The sequence below is a fragment of the Scleropages formosus genome, chromosome 14 (assembly GCF_900964775.1).
Source record: "Scleropages formosus chromosome 14, fSclFor1.1, whole genome shotgun sequence".
In the NCBI taxonomy this organism is placed as follows: Eukaryota; Metazoa; Chordata; class Actinopteri; order Osteoglossiformes; family Osteoglossidae; genus Scleropages; species Scleropages formosus.
In genome coordinates this window covers 11,635,955-11,654,075 of record NC_041819.1, presented here as the reverse complement: position 1 = coordinate 11,654,075, position 18,121 = coordinate 11,635,955, and the positions used below count along the sequence as shown (strand labels likewise).

General features: G+C 44.2%; 2 protein-coding genes across 3 annotated transcripts; one reads left to right on the top strand and one right to left on the bottom strand.

The window, feature by feature from the left end:
* The first annotated feature begins 343 nt into the window (after positions 1 to 343).
* On the top strand, positions 344 to 11,889 carry tgfbrap1 (transforming growth factor, beta receptor associated protein 1). Its single transcript, XM_018729132.2, has 12 exons — positions 344 to 626; positions 1,528 to 2,232; positions 2,596 to 2,790; positions 3,634 to 3,788; positions 4,271 to 4,353; positions 4,965 to 5,306; positions 5,526 to 5,583; positions 6,051 to 6,194; positions 7,042 to 7,188; positions 7,428 to 7,587; positions 8,418 to 8,851; positions 9,079 to 11,889. The coding sequence occupies exons 2-12, from the start codon at positions 1,545 to 1,547 to the stop codon at positions 9,265 to 9,267; spliced, it is 2,595 nt and encodes an 864-aa protein (XP_018584648.1). The 5' UTR covers positions 344 to 626; positions 1,528 to 1,544; the 3' UTR covers positions 9,268 to 11,889.
* Positions 11,890 to 12,066: 177 nt separating this feature from the next.
* On the bottom strand, positions 12,067 to 17,903 carry gpr45 (G protein-coupled receptor 45). 2 transcript variants are annotated; one of them, XM_018729286.2, is made up of 2 exons: positions 17,728 to 17,903; positions 12,067 to 15,083 (listed from the first exon to the last, which is right to left on the bottom strand). In XM_018729286.2, exon 2 carries the CDS (start codon positions 13,880 to 13,882, stop codon positions 12,758 to 12,760), a length of 1,125 nt encoding a protein of 374 aa, XP_018584802.1. In that variant the 5' UTR covers positions 13,883 to 15,083; positions 17,728 to 17,903; the 3' UTR covers positions 12,067 to 12,757. The 2 variants fall into 2 exon arrangements, with proteins under 2 accessions (XP_018584802.1, XP_018584803.1); XM_018729287.2 differs by lacking the exon at positions 17,728 to 17,903 and adding an exon at positions 15,985 to 16,037.
* Positions 17,904 to 18,121: the final 218 nt, after the last annotated feature.

Sequence of the window (18,121 nt, the reverse complement as noted above, 5' to 3'; positions counted from 1 at the left end):
TCAGTGCTCTGTTGTCACTAAGTACACTGAAACATAAAAATGCTTTTGCAAATTATAATATTTTTGAGTAACTCTAACTGCAATATATTTTTCCATTATTACATGCACTGTTGCTGTTTTGAATAAGCATAATAACTCATGAAGTTTATATGGAGAACGAGCTGTACGTGATTTCTGGCTTAAAGCTTTATATTAATACAATGCCAGCATATATCGGCCTTCCACTGTATACCAACCGATTCTACAATGAAACCGCAAAATTACCGCCTTCATGAAGACTACGCGATATCACAGGATATGACGCAACTAAGACCCGGAACCGGAACCAGTAGTGTCCTTAGCCTGGAAAAGGGGATTGAACTAAGGAAACGGGGAGGGCGGCAGATATTGGTAGTTTTGAGAACCCCCGATTAGGACACGGACTTCCCCCCCGATTCGTTTACAAACGAATCTTTGGACGGACCGCTCAGTGACCAAGATGTGAGCTGCGGGCCTCAGCGTCCGTGTCGTGTGTGCAGAGCACTCAACTCCTTCACTGAAGTCCCACCCTGAGTCTCAGTCTGTTCTCCTCCAGGCAGCCTGAGCCAGCTCGGCAAATCCAGCCGACGACTCCCAAATAACATATCGTAAGAGAATTAAAGGTTGTTTGGCTTTCACTCTCTTAAAGTTTAACTCGTAATATTCTTGAACCTTTCTCTCAGAGAATCAATCATGTACAGTACAGTCAGACAATTCGACACTGTGTGTCTGCCGCATCAAACTGAGAAACTGTGTGTTTTTCTTTTTTATTTAAACCGCAGCAAGAGAGCCTGCTTCTGAAGTTATCGGTACAGTAATTACTAATGTAGCTCTAATTGGGGCAAGATCAGCAGGTGGTGTGTTTTGGTAAATCATGGTTCTTCCTTACTTTGTAATCTGGTGGCTGCTAGTTGTTCTAATTACCTCCTGCCATAGCCTTGGCGTGATCAAAATGCTATTGAATGGAGATGGTTAAGAATGAATACTCCTGCTGTATGGTAAATTGGTGTAAAACTGATTTAATGTAACAGTGAATGTTGCCTTGGTTGGACAAATAAAGGGTAATAATTATGAAACAGTTTTAAAAGTAAGGTCACATTATGATTAGCTTGTTTTCTTGATGTCTCCCCCACCTGTACTTATATTAACATAGTATTATATTTATTCTTTAATGATGTTTATGTATGTATTTTTAAGAATTGAGAATGTAAAGATTATTGTGCACTTAGATATGAAGACATGAATGAATGACTGTAAACTGTGTTGACATCTCCAGGATTTTATCAGTAAAGAAAAAAGTAAAGTAGGTTAATGTATGTAGAGCATTTTACAATGGCATTGATTTATCTGTGCCATGGATTTTGAAGAAGTTTAACCCAGTGGATTTCCAAAAAGCTGTGGCAATGCACTAGTACTTTACTTTTGAAGCTTGTTCTCAGTTGTCAAGCTTCTGATGCTGTTTCTGATTTTGCTTGTTTTAGTGCCTCATTTGTCCCTCTTTGCTTGCAGTAGATGCCAACAGTACAATGAGTGTGAAGGCCTTTGAGCTGGTCCCCGCTGTGGGGCGTGAGCTCCTCATGGCTGATAAGGCACTCATTAATATCGAGTGCATTGAATTCTGTGGGAAGCACTTGTATGTGGGCACCAGTGATTGCTTCATATACCAATTCCTTCTGGAGGAGAGCGCTTCAGCCAAAGGCAAGGTGACATACTCCCCCCAGAAGCTGCTGCACAAGTACCTGGGCCTGAAGAAGCCTGTGAGTGAGCTGAGGGCGACATCTGCCCTGGAACGCCTCATTGTGCTCTGTGACTGCACTATCATGGTGGTGGACATGGCCAGCTTGGAGCCTGTGACCTCAAGTGGGACCAGGATCAAGGGCGTCCTTAGCTTCTGTGTCAATGAGAACCCAGTGAGCGGCGACCCGTTCTGTGTGGAGATCGGGGTTATCTTGGCTAAACGTCGGACCGTGCAGATCTACATGGTGTATGAAGACAGGGTGCAGATGGCGAAGGAGGTAGCCACACCTGAGCAGCCTTGTGCTGTCAGCCTTGATGGCTACTTCCTGTGCCTGGCCCTTTCCACACAGTATATAATCCTGAACTACAACACAGGGGCCTCCCAGGATCTCTTTCCATACAATAGTCAGGAGAAGAAGCCCATTGTGAAAAGGGTTGGTCGAGAGGAATTTCTGCTGGCTGCTCCTGGGGGATTAGGTGAGTCCACATGATCCAGGTGTTGTCTGAGTTGTCTCCAAGAACAGAAAATACCACAGTGTTCTCTGAGGAAACCAGTTGCGACATCTGCTCTGTAAAACCGAAATACAAAATGAAAATTCTTTGTGTGAGTTTTGACTCGGATAAAGCATTCATTTATAGTGTTCACTCATATTTGTAATTGTTGGAACTTTTCTGGGGCTAGTGCTATCTGGGCCATTGTTTGTGCCACAAAAGGTACCCAAGCACTCTAATAGCAGCATTTTACTACTGCTTCTTTAAACCTGTATGTCCACTATGAAATTATGCATCTATAATGGGTGCTACCATGGAGGTCAAAGCTGACAGTTTGTCTTCTCTCAGGCATGTTTGCCACAGCAGAGGGAATCTCCCAGCGTGCTCCGGTAAAATGGTCGGAGAACGTCATTGGGGCAGCTGTGTGTTTCCCGTACGTTGTGGCTTTGGACGACGGCTTTGTCACTGTCCACAGTATGCTGGATCAGCAACTCAAGCAGACGCTGTCCTTCAGGGATGGCCACATTCTGCAGGACTTTGAGGGTGAGGTCCCTGTGTGTAAGATGCTTCTTTGATACACCATTGATCCAGTTTTTTGCATTTCTTCATAGTGTTGCAGCTGCACACCAAAATCTCTTATATTGGTTAGCCTTTGAAAAATCTCAATTACACAGCTATGCATCTTCTTACTGTGTTATATAATATTACTGTATTTTATTATTGTTTGCCTTGGTCTTCATTGCATGATCTGTCTTTTATGAAGTTGTCAAAGATGAATGAGATTGGGAAATTTAGACATCACGTGACTGCTTGGCTTATCTTAAGTGTAACACTATGAAAAACATCCTGTAAAATTTATGGTGGTTTCACCCATTTATACGTAGGTGATATGCTGATTTGTGAGGTAATGATTGCAGATCCATTTACAATATTGATGGGAGAGGAAAAAACTGAATTTCTTAGCAAAGAGATGGGAAATCAGTACCACGTAATACAGAACAATGCTGTGTCTGTAATGCAGGATAGACAAATTCAATATTAATGGCTGTGTTGTTTATTAAATACAGAATTTCAGCATGCTGCTAAACTATTAGTGGTTTTTATGTACAGGTAAAGGACTGAATCATTGCCAGAGGCATGGATATAGTTTCTCAATAGAGAAATTGAATTTAAGCACAGTGGGGGAAATGTTTTCCCCCCAGGGCATTAATGTTAAATAGTAATAAACTTACTTTAAAATTTGCCTCCCCTTCACAATGTTGGTTCTCTGTAAGTAAAACATCACTATTACTGATGAAGTCCAGTGCTTTTGTGTCTATGATGGGTATTGTCTGCGTTGGCTGTGTTCCTTTCACTGTGTCAATAGTTGTCGTGTTGGCTCTCTAGGAAAGGTGGTGTTGGCCTCCACAAAGGCAGTGTATGTTCTCGTGCCCCTGCCCCTGGAGAAACAAATCCAGGACCTGCTTGCAGGACACCATGTGGAGGAAGCCCTTACTCTCACTGAGGGGGCAAGGAGAAACATTCCTAAAGAAAAGTTCCAGGTGGGGATTGACAATCACCTTCTGTAAAGCTGGTTTGTGCATTTATTGTTCTTGTTTTTTGTTCCACTGTTAGTTTCTTCATACTCTGAATCATCTTGTCCTTATCTGCTCAAGACATTGTATTATAACATATTTGCAGTAATTCATTTAGCAGATACTTTAATCCAGAGCAACTTACAGCTGAGTAATAGTGTATTTCAACAACATGAAGTCATAATGTGAACACATAATTTTCAAAACAGTCAGTTTCTCTAGTAACAATGGTTTTTGCCAGCACATGTTGCACATGTACCAGTACACAGAACTCTGTTTCAAATTCAACTGACAAACTTTTGGAGTAAAAAACAATCAACACTTGATCCCAACAAAGTTTGTAAGTAGGGGACAAACTTTATCCAGTTTTATTTCTGGAAATATTAGATGTAGTATCAGTTTGAAAATTTCATTAAATTTTCAGAACTTGTTTCCCACATTTCATACAGGTCATGTATAGAAGAATTCTCCAGCAAGCAGGATTCATACTGTTTGGAAATCTGCAATTTTTAGAAGCAAAAGAACATTTCAGGTAAAATGTCCTGATTAAAGAGCACTTACTAATTTCGGGAAGTAATGTCTATTTCACTTGACTAAGAAACATAGCACAGCTTGTTGATTTACTGTAGTACAGGCAGCATGTTACACAAAAGTGTTCTATCTTGTAAAACTTTGTTTTGTGCTTGTCCTTCTGTTTTGTTTCTGCCTTTATCAGTCTACTAGTCAGTTAAGTTTTTCACGGGTAGCCAAATAGAATGAGTTGTTTTGTGCTACTTTTTGCTCGTTCAGTGGTGTGTCTGCCTGACTGAGTTTCAAGGGGCATCTTCCAATATGTGCTTTTAAGAACTAGAGATGGATCAGCCTGAGGCCACACAATGGCTTAGGAGGTTGTCCTGGTGCTTCACATATCCTAGGCTCTGTGTCCAGATGTGGCTTGGATCCATTTCAGTCTGTGCAGTGTTTGCATAGTAGCATGAAACTGAGGGTTTTCTCCACTGTGTTAATTTGTGGGTGAATGAATACCCTGCGATGGTCTGGTGTCTTGCTCAGAGTGTACTCTACATTGGATGAATGAATGAATGAACAAATGAATAAGATTAGATATAGAATCACTCCTTAACTGATCTGGTTGGCTGTCTGTAGGAAAGGCCAACTGGATGCCCGGGAACTCATTTCCTTGTATCCCCTGCTATTGCCTGCTACCACCTCCTTCACGCGCTGTCACCCGCCACTTCACGAGTTTGCTGACCTGAACCAGTTGGCACAGGGAGACCAGGAGAAGGTGCAGCAGTGCAAGCGTTTCCTCATCAGCTACCTGCGCGAAGTGCGTGGCACCGAGGGCACCAATGGTTGGCGTGAGGATGTGGACACTGCCCTGCTCAAGCTGTACGCTGAGGAAAACCATGAGAGCTTGCTGGATCTGCTTGCCTCAGACAATGCCTGCCTCCTCCCTGAAAGTGCCCCCTGGCTGGAGAAGCACTGCAAGTGGGTGGGCTTCCAGGAGGGAGATTCTTCATCTTGTTCATTTTATATTTCACTCAGTTTTCATTATTACTGTAACAGGATGCCTTTACTTTGTTATAACTAGCTCATACATATATATGAATCATATGTGATAGCATTTTTGAGTTAAATGTGATTATGAAAGAAATGCTACTGGTAAACCCAACTACTGTTAATTGTTATATATTTTTCGTTTGTTAGATATTTTGCACTAGGACTTCTCTACCATTATAATGGCCAGGATGATGCTGCATTGCAGGTTAGGCACCCATCATTTCTTGAATTTTTCTTTGCATTCTTGTCCAAGTTGGATGATGTTATGCATCTTTGGTCATTATAGTAACTAGCGATAGCATCTGCATTGTAGCAGTAATACGTTCTCTTAAGGTGAGAGGAAAAACCAACTCGAAAGTCTCCTCTTTGTGGGAGGAAATTATCAAAAAAAAAAAAAAAAAAGTTTCAGAAATCACCTTTATAGATTTGCGAAAGCTGTTCAACTGCTTTCCTTTTCAGATTGAAATTTCAGTTAATATTAGTGATAGACTGTGTGTAGATTCTTGATTCTAAAACAGGAAAATGAAATTATGCACTGCAGTCATGAAAGTCCCTTTCAATTAGTCAAACATTTATTCATGCAGTAAATGATATGACATTACTGTCTTACCAGAGCACAACTGGTTTGTGCTTTCAGTAAAGTTTCTCTGGGCTTTCTCTTCCTGTTTTTAGACATGGGTGCGCGTTGTGGATGGGGAGCTCCAGGACTTCACTCGCTCTGACCTTTATGAGTATGTGGTTGATTTTCTGAGTTTCTGTCCCAGTCTGCCTGTTGTGTGGAAGTATGCAGACTGGGCCTTGAAAAAAAACCAGGAGGTTAGTATTCCTATGGTGCCCTGTATGAGACCCATAAACCACACATTGTTGGGAGCTTGGCTAAATTTCTGCTCTGAAGGAAATAAGTCTACATGTTTAATAATATTCTGACTTTGATCTTAAGTGTAATGATGTGAGTTCAAGACTATTAAAATTTCCATTTATATAACCTGAAAGTTGGCAGTTCAGGCCCCACCCTCCACTATTGCTAAAATACTTTTGAGGAATCTACTTGCAATGAATTGCTCAAGTAAAAACACTGAGTGATTATAATACTGTATATAAAAATCATACACAGTGACAAGTTCATCATGCACATAATGCTGTGTTATGGTAGGGAAAAAATATACTTTCAAGTCTGGATAACTTTTATGCAGTAATCTAAACGTAATTTTAGTCTTCCCCACTGTGTATCCAGCTAACAAGTTAATTATCAGTTAATGACGGTTATTAGTCACGATCTTACTGTACTCCTACTCGTTTGTTTTTTGACAGAGGATCTCAAAGGCTTTTTAATATCACTGTCGGCATTTGGTCAGTGTTTGTGCTGCTCTTAAATTATTTCCTCCCCCTATGGAATGAAGCCCTTGCTGTACTGCTGAACAAAATGCATGTTACTCAGATCCTTTTAATACTGATCGCTTATTATTTTTTAGTATTTTTTGCCTTTTTTTTTTTTTTTTACAAATATCTAATCATGTCTGTGTAGTTACTGTATGTCACATACAATAACGGTGGAAATGGAAGGAGTACAAGTAAATGTAATTGCAGTCATAGGTGCTATGTGTTTGAAGGGTTAACAATAGCTATCAGCAGGTAGTCAGATGGTAATGATTTTTTTTCACAGGTTGGTGTGCAGATTTTCACAAGGAGGCCCAAAGAAGATAAACAGCAGAAACAAATGAATCCAGATGATGTCATCAAGTACCTGCACAAGTATAAGCAAGCCACAGTGTTGTACCTGGAACACCTGGTGCTAGATAAACGGATTCAGGCAAGGACATTTTTCTATGTAGGTAGTGATTATGGAATGTTACATGACCACTGTGTGATTGAATTGTACTTGAACAAACTGATTGAAATTTTGAGTTCATAAGTAACAATTACAATGATGATCTTATTTGTTTTAGCGTTTACATAGTGAACCCCGCTTTTATATTTTCCCCTAGATTGTCTGTGCTCTGTCACCACCACAAAACCCTTCATTCTCTGTATTCCTGTTTTTCTGGACAGAAGGAGCGATTCCACACTCATCTAGCAGTGCTCTACTTGGAGAGGGTATTGTCTCTCATCTCCACAAGCCACACTCCAGCCAAGCAGGTGACCCATGCACGGGAGCAGTTTCAGCGCCTGCTAAAGGAGTCCAACTTATACCAGGTCCATCTGCTGCTAGGTGAGAAATGTGCTCAGGCAGTTCTGAGAAAGAGTTCCGACATATGGAATTCAGCAGCTTCTCATATCTCTGTCAGTGTAGAGAACTTTTTTGCGCTACAAAATCTAGAAGACTTCCACAGTTTGTAGAGGTTTCACAGAAAGGGGGGGGGTTCATTCACTTCAGAATATACAGTGCTGGCCACTTTATATGTGGTGGTCAGGAGACAGGCACTCTGGACGTCAGTGTGAAAAAGCCATCCTGTAATGCAGCTGAACCGTACCAATACAGCCTATCCTATGATGTGAAACACCACAACATCCCACTGATCTTGTTTAGCCAAATGAAGTGTTAGTTTTGCACTTCATTTAAAAAAAAAAAAAAAAATTGTATATAAACATGTTTAGTGCTCTCATGAAGCTTCCATACCACACATTAACCAGTATTACACTTTAAGTTGAAATGTAGAGGACAAGATCCTACAATGGTTTAAATGAATTTACACTTAAAATGGTCACCTTTAAATAGCCTCACTGTACAGCAGCTTTCTTAAAAAAGCACTGGATTTTATACTGGCAAAATGTATTTGTTCAATATGGGTAAAAAAAAAAGATCAGCTGGGGAGACAGTGGTGGGGTCTGGTCTGTAAAAGCACAAAATAAACTTAAGGTTTCCTCTGGTAAGCTGTAGTAACAATTAGTCACTGTTGTCAAAAGTGTTTGCTTATCTCTTGTACTTACAGACTCCCATGTGGACTGATCAGAGTTTGTTCAACTGAAGTAAAGTCCTCTAGAATCTATATATGACCTTTCCTTACTGTCTTACCTTCATCTGTCCGTTTCCCGCGTTAGATAAGGTCAACGACACTGATCTGCTTGTGGAGCGTGCAACACTACATGGCAAGCTGGAGGAGCATGATAAAGCGTTGTACATCCTTGTGCATCAGCTGAAGAGCCCCAGTGCAGCGGAGGAATACTGCTCTTGGGCCTCGATGTCACAGGACCACACCTACCGGCAGCGTCTCTTCCACCTGCTCCTGAGCTTATACCTCAGCACTAATGTGCCACACAGTGGACACACAGTGGCAGCAGTGGACCTACTGAACCGGCATGCAGAAGTGTTTGATGCTGTAAGCGTACTCCGGTCCCTGCCTGAAGCCTGGTCCCTGCAGCTGCTCCGGCCCTTCTTCAGCGGGGCGCTCAGGGGCAGCATGCATGCCCGTCGGACTGCTCAGGTGGCCCTTGGCCTGGCTCGCTCTGAGAATCTGTTGTTGCACCACGACAGGGTAAGGGTGCTTCGTAGAACTGGATGCATACCTGTCCAGAACACCCTTTTCTTAATGTTCTGAATTTCATGTGTATTGTCTAATGTACTGAGTTTGTCCTCTGCTTAAAAAAAAAAAAAAAAAAAAAAAACTTTTAATATAGTACTGTTTAACATCCTGATTTTTAATTTACCTCATATTGGATATTATTTTGATGTGATTTTTGTCATCACTGCTTTGCTCCTCAGCTGAAGTATCTTGGAGGGCCAGTCTTTGTGTCGGAGAAGAAGGGCTGCCACTTGTGCCACAACACTTTCAGCGAGCCTGACTGCGTTTGTCTTCCTGGAGGAGTGCCCGTCCATATGCACTGTGCTGCCCAGAAGGCCAGAGACTCGCCTATCAAGAGACACTGTATGAATCGCAGTAACCACACGTGAGCCTCTGCTTACCGCCCTGCCCACCTAGGCTCCACCCAGGACCCAGCCAGAAGGTGGTGATATGCTGCTGCTTGGTTTGAATTTGTCAGACTTTGTGGGGGTAAAAAAAAGAAGAAAAAAAAAAGCACAGGCACACCAGTGGCCAATATTGCAGAACTAGCCTTGGAGCAAACATGGGAATCCTGAGCATTATCCAGAGTCTTCTAAAGAAACCTGTGTATGGGCACACATATGCGTGCACCTCTGACATTTTTCTTCTCATCTCTGTCCTTTTGAAATGATGAAACTGACTGACAAACTGTGAATACTCTCACTTAAAGAAGCACTAAAACGTAAATCATGGCCTCCATCCAAAGGCAACAGCAGAGAAAGAAAATGAACTGTTCCAATATCACCAAGGGCTTGATCTGTGCTGAACTCTTCATACACCCCTGTAGCGATCCGTTGTGGTGCTGTCCTCTGAGATGTACTGGTGTAACATGAATGTGGGGTTTTCTTGCTGGACTGCTCACAAGCCCATGTAATGTCAGAAGAGTCATACAGTACGCCTTGGAACAAAAATCCTCTCATTTTGCGTGTGTTTCTGTTAACAGAAGCTCCCACTGGCCTGTGATTTAGTCTGTGCACGGTTCACTTTGTTCTTGTTTGCACGATTGTACTGTTTGGTGGGTTCACTTTGCTCTCTCCTGTTTTGTAGTCCTATTGATTTGCTTCGCACATTTTCTCTCTTTCTCAGACTGATCCCACAAGTGTTTTGATATCGGTTTCCAAACAGTTGAATTAGACATGTTAAACACAGTGAATATTCAATGAAATCAAAACAGTTTGTGTTTCTCTGCCTGACAACTGCTAGCTGGCTAACATGGGAAATGTATAATGAATAAAAATCAGTATGTGGGTCTTCATTCTCTAACCACAGGTTAGTGTTCAGTTTGCTTAATCACATCAGTTTTGCAGTCATAAGCAGCTTGTTCCAGACTGTCTTCAATCTGCTAGTAAGTGCAGGTTTGTTCCGATATCTTTCATGAACTGCGGACAAAATTGGTTGGAAGAAATTGCTCATAAACTGTTCTGTCTGTCTTTTGTGGGAGAAAAAAAAAAACATTACAGAACTTAAATGTTGAAATTCAACCTTCATTTCATAGTGAAATCTATGTTCTGTTTATTTCAAAGTTTACAGCATATTATTTGCATGTTTGGTGGGTACTTAATAGCCACTTTTTGTTAGGGGAACTCAAGGAATCAAAAGGGAAGTAAGATGCTATGCGGTGTAGCAGAATAAACTGCAAATCTCCTTTTAATGTGATAATTTTGCCTAGTTCTGTTCAGAAATTACTAGCTACTTATCAAGTTTTTTTTTTTTTTTTTTTTTTGGGTTCCCCCTTCCTGCTAAGCTGTCAGCTCCTTTCATGTATACGGTTGTAGGTTTGTGGAAACTCATGTTTTCAGTATTACAGGACATCAGTGAGCAGCAGCGGACTGACGAGTTATCTCGAACCATAGACCCTTAAAGGAATCTTCAAACTGATCCACAGTCCGTCGCCCATTGGGATTTTTTTACCATGATGTACTTGATGTGAATAGTCTGTTTCTGCAAAATTTATGTGAACTGAAGTCGAGTGCACAACCTCCTTTATGTGGTTTGCGTTCACTGTAAGGGCAAATACAATGTCCTGCTTGTGCTTGAACTCTTGTTTAGCCTAAGAGATGCCTGTAATATTGTACAGTTTAAACTGTATGTTGTATGCTGACAGTTATTCCTATGTTGTGGTGCAGAAACCCATATGGCATAGGCCATATGGGGCAGGAATATAATCCACAGGCCTGATGGGAAGCCAAAGCTGCCATGAAGATCAAGCCTCAGAGGAGCAGTCACTCTCCCTCCATGGTGCTGGAGAGTGTCACATGGTCTGCAACTTGAGTCATCGTAATTTAGGGACCTCCTGAATTGCCTGATGTATGTTGTTCTGCAACGCTGAAAGCGAAAGAGCTCAAATTTTTCGCCAAAAGCTTTACAGTCATAATTACTGTCCACTACGGGCCTATTTAAGAAAACACACTCTCGCTCATTAAGCATATCAGTGTTTATGTCAATTTGCATTTTAATTCACTCCCAACAGACTATTAACCTAACTGAAAATGCACATCACCATAAGATTTTATTAAATTTTCACCCCTAAATAAATTTGTTGGTCTGTCGTGATGCCCTTGTAAAATTAAGTACTTGTGTCGGTATAAAAGGCTTTTCTCGTCTTTCTAGTGCCTACAGTTCTCTTCCAGCTTCAGCCAGACTCCGTCTGTGAGAGTAGAACTGAACCTCCCGATCAGGTTATTGATTCTGGTTTGGAGGTTTTGTGTAGGAGGAGTAATCTCGCTCCCCTAACCAAACCTCTAATGCGAAAATAGTATCTTTTAACATTTCTTTCCACCTATTCTGTCCCTTGGCTTAACTTTTCTATCTGCCATTGTACTTTATAAATATATATAGAAACCTGTGTATATATTTATATTGTGTGTTGCTTTGTAAATCAATGCCAATGTAGGTGGAATGTACAAAATGTGTCCATTTTAATAAATATGACTAAGTTCATTCTTACCCTTTGTTTTTCCAAACTTTTCATAGTTCATCAGTAACACCCACTCTTTGCAGGCTAGGGGTGGAATTCAAGTTTCACCAATCATTGTAAATGAAAAGTTAGGGGCTTACATTAAAAACTTAAAATTAACCTTTAAAGGTTGTACATTTATTTCACCCAGCATCAAATGGTAGACAACAGTGTGGACACAAATTATTCATTTTATTTATTCATTTGATATTTATTATGAGGTCCCATCTGGTTTTTATGCTTCTGCATTTGTTGTCCAAGAAAAAACGAGAAGTACTGATTTTTTTTCTTTTTTGTTTTTTTGTGAGATGTGTTGAATTTGTTCACACCCTCTGGGGTCACATGGGGGGACATCACACCTGAATTACAGCAATCAGTTTGTCCAAGTCCAAGACAACAATGCCACAACACTTTTATCAGATGAGTGTTCATGTAGAGGCTCAAGGAAGAAGTTCTATAAACACAGAGTATCACCAGTAACACAAGACTGGTTCACTTGGAGGAATAAACTGCAGTACCAACTACCAATTACATTTCTTGAGACACACTAGTCTTTGAATAATTTGGACATCGTGAAATTCATACTTTCCCTCCAAACAGACAACAAACACAATTCCACACCACTGACTGGGCTGGACAACACAAGTATTGCACAGTTATTTACACAAAAAGTAGCATCAAAAAACACACCTCACTCTTTTAATCACTGGCACACCGAAAACACACCAACTGTGAAGAAATACCTTCTATGCTGTGATCTTTTCCTTGGGGGATGGAATGTGTGCCTAATCGAACAAGTTATTTTTTACTTGAAAGGGCAGAGGGATAGTGTACAGCTGTGAGTAGAGATTGGAGAGAGAATAATGTTGTGTGGATTCGGTCCCTCACACAGCAGATTGCGTTTCGCCACACATGTAGATGTTGCTAGGACGTATCCTCCGCCGGCTGCGGCCTGGAATCCTGGGGAAGATTCTGCAGGTCTTGGGCATGAACTCTAGGCAAGCTTCCCTGAACTTCCTGATTCTCCAGCAGTAGATGATGGGGTTGAAGACGGTTTTCAGGTAGCTCAACCACAGTGCCCCCACACTGACGGGGTAGAACGTGGGGCTAAAGTAGAAGCTGCTGCTGAAAACTGCCAGCAGGCTGACCACGGTGTGTGGCATCCAGCACACTGAGAACCCAATGAAGAGGATGAGGATGGTGGTAAAGGCCCGTGTCTTGAAGCTCATGTCCACATTGACCTGTGGGGGGCGCTGCAGGCCAGTGAGGCCTAGCTTACTCACCTGGTTGAGGCAAAGGCTCTCAGCATGGTTGTGGATGCGTAGGGTGTTGCGGCGGACCGTATTGAGGATGCAGAGGTAGGAGTAGAGCATGACGCTGAAGGGTACAAAGAACACAGCCACTGCCAGCAGCACCATGTATCCGCGGTCTGCCATGGACTCACTGTATCCCAGCACGCATTGCGGTGGTCGTGTGGGGACCTCCACCACAGTCCAGCCCACCACCGTGGGCAGAGACACGAAGAAGGACAGCATCCAAGAAGCACCGATCATCACCTTTGCGCGGTGTGGTGTCAGCTTGTCCTGCCTCTGGACGATGATGAGGAAGCGGTCAACGCTTATGATGAGGAGGATGGAGACGCCCTCCAGGACAAAGAACCAGTAGAGCATGACAGACACACGGCAAAACTCCCCTCCGAAGCGCCAGTCTGCAGAGACTACAGTGACAGCTGTGAAGGGCATGCAGAGCAGAGAGAGCATGATGTCGGAGAAGGCCAGTGTGGCCAGGAGCAGGTTGATGGCCGAGCGCATGGCCGGCTTCTGATACACAATCAGGCAGACGATCGCATTGCCCATGAAGCCAATGGTGATCATGAAGATCATGACAGTTGCCAGAACCACCCTGAGTGTGATGGGCATGACGAGGGCGTACCTGTCAGGGAGCATCTCGGTCACGTTGGGCTCCTGCAGGACACACAGGTCCAGAGAACTGCTGTTGCATGTGGTCATGGCTGTATCTGTGCAACACACACCCAAAGCAGATCTAATGTTTACACTATGATCACGGGTTGTGTGTTTGCCTTAGTGAGGACACCATAACCCCGTACATTATGAGTATTTGTGGCAACGGTTTCTTGGACCTTTTGCCAGATGACCACGCCTTCCTATCCGCTTAGTATGTTATATAAACTGCAAATATCAACTGAAGACTGAGCAGTTTGTTTTTGGATTGAGGACTCAGTCACAGAAGATGTCTTTTCAGTCTCCCTTTACCCCATTTGTTTTAACTTCCACACAGGAAGATGTTGCTCAATTATCCTTAAGGGCAGATTTGTAGAGTAAACTTTCAGCCTTGAGGTTCATCACAGCACAGTTCACAGTCCAGGAGAATTGTCCTCATTGCACCATATCACCCGACTACAGTAAAACATTAGGAATTTACTCCATTGTCGCAGCCAACTAATGGAGAATGCTACAGTGGAAGCTGGGAGGTGGGTGTAGAGAAGAGCCTTATATGTCTCACAGTCACGATGTGACGTACAGGGCAAAAACTGGGAAACCAAAACTGCTCCTTAATCAACCTGCAAAAAAATGTGATCAGATGACTTCTGGTAAGCGCAATTTATGAAGAACGCATCTATGAAAGCTTCTTGGTTTGCACGTGGGTCATTCTGTCCGACAGCGGCGACACGGCATTGCCAGGGTTGTTTTCCCTTACTTCTTACGTAACGTGTGTATTAATCCCAATCCCAGATTTAGTAATACTTGTACATACACATTAAAGCACCCTTTGCTGGAGAAAAGGGACCCGCTGCTCTTCTGTTGCACCTTGGTATTTGAGGATGACAAATCAAAGTGCTCAATTCTTCAAACAGGCCGACTGACAGAATGCTGCTGTTGCCATGGTTATCTCTCGCAGCTCTGCACTCGGGAACCACTGGCCTCTTATGCTTCACAGCGACGGGCCGCCGACTCCGTCTCACAGAGAGGCAGCTCTACGGTCCCACCCTTCTCAGCGTGCAGCGGGCGCCGCGCTCAGACACGGATCCTGCATCTGGGTTTAGTGTGTCCCCTTCTGAACACTCAAAAGCCAGCAGGTCGGTAGAGCAGGGATGACTGAAGAGCGGGACCATCCTTCCCACTTGTCTTTGAGATGTCCGTCCACAGGGTGACCTTACACTCGAGGAACGTCGCCAACGCACAGCGGGACCTGAAGTGGCACAAAAGCATCTCTGTCATGCATAATGTACGAAACTGCAGAGGCACGAATTAATATGAAAGCCGTGTCTTGTACAGCGGAAATCTAAGTGACTGGTGAGTGAGAGGCAACGTGGTCAGAGAACAGATGTTTTTGCTTTATTGATTTAACAGAAATTAATAGACCCTTCTTTCCAAACAGATGATTCCAATCCTCTCCGGAATTTTATCCAGAACGAATTAAAAAAAAAAACAGTCAGAAGTGGCGTCTACGTAAAATGGGGAAGAAACGCAGTTTATTTAGCAAAATAACGTAGCGGAGAATCAAGTCCTTCCGACGCCTACGTGCGGCATCAGAGACGCAAGCATAAAATGGCAGTACGTTCAGGTGTGGGAAATCCAAATGAAGCATGCAGATATTTTTTCAGCTCTGCCACTGGATTCCAAGAAGGCTTCAAGAACAGCAAATAAATAACTGAACGACTGTGCGTTTCATAAAGACCTTGTGATGGAAAGAGTTCTTACGATCCTGTTCTTCGCTGCCAAGGCAACCAGGTCATCACTTCCATAGCAACAAGAAAATCGCCTGCTCTGTGAATGTTTCTGACACCACGCTGTCAGAAAGCAATACTATTGTCAGACGAATGCTGACTGCAATTTTCAGCCTAAAAAGAAATCGGAAGGCAAATCCAAATGCCACCAGTAATATAAATGGATTCGAGCTGCACCGTGTATTCACGGAAGACAAGGTCTAGCCGCAGTCTGAGGCAGAAACATGACTGAGCAGACGAGGAAAGCAAAGGTAAAGCGTTCAGGAAACTAAACAAAAAAAAAATATTTTTTAAAAATGTGTCCGACTGAGGCCCCGGGCGAGAGGTTCGGTCTAGCCATGAAAACAAATCCTTGTTACTGACCTAACAGGCTATCGACGAAGGACGTTTCCTTCAGAGCTGCACCACCACTGTCGGGATCACCTGTCAGGTACGGGTCTGATGTAGATACCAATGAAAGGGAGGTAAAAATTCAGCATGGGAGAATTTATCGGGAATTCATCGATCCACACATCTAGTATCAATAACTCATCTCCCCCTCACTCACTACTGTTAACTGCTTGTCCAAGTCAGGGTCACTCTGGTCCGGAGCCTATCCCAGAGGCATGGGGCTTGAGGTAGGGTACACCTATGATGGGACACCAGTCAATGGCAGGATAATTACACAAACTCATTCACTCACTCAGTCTCTCTCTCTCTTACACAGACACGGTGCGAGGGAGCCAGAGCGCTTGAAGCAAACCCAAACAAACACAGGGAGTAGATGCAAACTCCTTGTGGACCGAGCTGAATTTTGAACCCAAGTCGGAATCCACGGCCCCGGAATCGTGAGGCGCCAGCGCTACGCTCTGCGCCGCCTTGCCGCCACTTAGGCATAAAGTGACTCTCAATTTCTGAGGAGCATTAGAAGCACTACTGGCGCTGTGGCTGAGGTAAAGGCGTAACCCTGTCTGTGGACGTAGGGCACAGTTACCGCGGGACACTACAGTGATTTTTAGCTGCACACGCGCCGCAGTGCTATTCCTCAAGGGTGTTCGGGGCCCCGGAGGACTGTACTGAAAGGGCCGAGATGAAGCGAGGAAGGACTGGCGAAGATCTGCACGCGGTCCCTCGCGGAGCGCCAGAGCAGGTCACACGCGGCGGGGTGACCCTCTTCCTCCTGCCGCACGCCGGGGACCGGGCTCTCTAAGTGCAGCGCTCGCACGCCAGCCATTTGGGTTCAGGCCCCTGCGTGTGCGCGGCGACACTGCCATTTCATCACCCGCAGCCGATGTCACCATGCAGGATGATTCCTTTCGCTGCCTGCTCCTCCACGCACCAGACACACACACACACACACACACACACACACACACACTGTGATGCACTGAACAGTGGCAGGCAGTGCGTGGGTCTGGATACTGACTGAGAAAAACAGCAGAGCTCTTTATTCACCATGTAATTCGGGGGCCAAAAGTGGGTCAGGACTCACGTGGGCACTGAGCTCTGCTTCTATAGTCTATAGCGATCGATACTTCCAAGCAGAAACACCTTCAGTCACATCTGCTCATCTGAGTTATTAATAGATGTGAGCGAGTGCGAGTGGGTGGCGGAAATGCATCTCGCCACCTAAATATTTAAACACCACCACCCCCACCTCGCCCCCCTCCCGCGCGCCCCGCTACATCCTAATAAGGGAAGAACAATTAGCGGAGAACATGTGGGGGACCCCGCGCGCAAAAGGCGTCCCCCGTCTCGTCTGTCCGCGCGCCCGCGCCGCACCGTGGGAGCCGCATGTTTACCCGACAGCGGAGCCGCACGCGGCACGTCCGCAAATACATCCACACACAGACGCACGACAGACACGCGGCTGCGCGCGCTATCTTCTATCGCCCGTCGATCATCGAGCGAACACGATTTTTCTAGACGCGAATTGAAAAGCTGCACGCATTGATTGTTCCGGTTATCAAAAATGAAGCTGACAATCATCATGTCATGTTCGCATATTTTTCTAAGTGTGAAGGAGCCATGTGGACAAAATAAAGAAGAATGTAACGGGAACACTCATTTCCAAACATTACACTCCGTATGCGTGCGTGTGTGTCTGTGTGTGGGTTCTATACTCACGTCCGTGTCAAAACCCATGCGAGCCCACAGGCTCCTCGGCGGTCCTGCGTGAGTCGCCGCTACCCGCGTCCTCGGCATCTCGCGCTTCCCGCCCGCGCCGCGCGCTCGGGAAAACGGGGCTCGCCGTCTCGCGCGCTCCTCCGACACCAGACGAGCGACGGCGGCCCACTCTTCTTTAAAGGGTTTTATGCGTTTGCCGACACAAAAGATGCTCCAATTTCGGGAGATTGTTAAGGAGACGCCGTGACATGGAGCGGAGCATCTGGTGGCGCACATATGACTTTTACTGCATTAATTCGGAGTTGGCATTGAAAAGCTGAGGCGACCTCCAGTGTGATCTCTCTTACACACACACACACACACACACACACACACACAGACAGAGAGACGCGCG

Bases quoted from the DNA above. Each gene is read 5' to 3' on its own strand.
- tgfbrap1 (XM_018729132.2), top strand. From the start codon at position 1,545: ATGAGTGTGAAGGCCTTTGAGCTGGTCCCCGCTGTGGGGCGTGAGCTC. The intron at 6,195-7,041 runs GTTAGTATTCCT...TTTTTTTCACAG, and splicing joins CCTTGAAAAAAAACCAGGAG to GTTGGTGTGCAGATTTTCAC. The intron at 8,852-9,078 runs GTAAGGGTGCTT...TTTGCTCCTCAG, and splicing joins TGTTGTTGCACCACGACAGG to CTGAAGTATCTTGGAGGGCC.
- gpr45 (XM_018729286.2), bottom strand. From the start codon at position 13,882: ATGACCACATGCAACAGCAGTTCTCTGGACCTGTGTGTCCTGCAGGAG.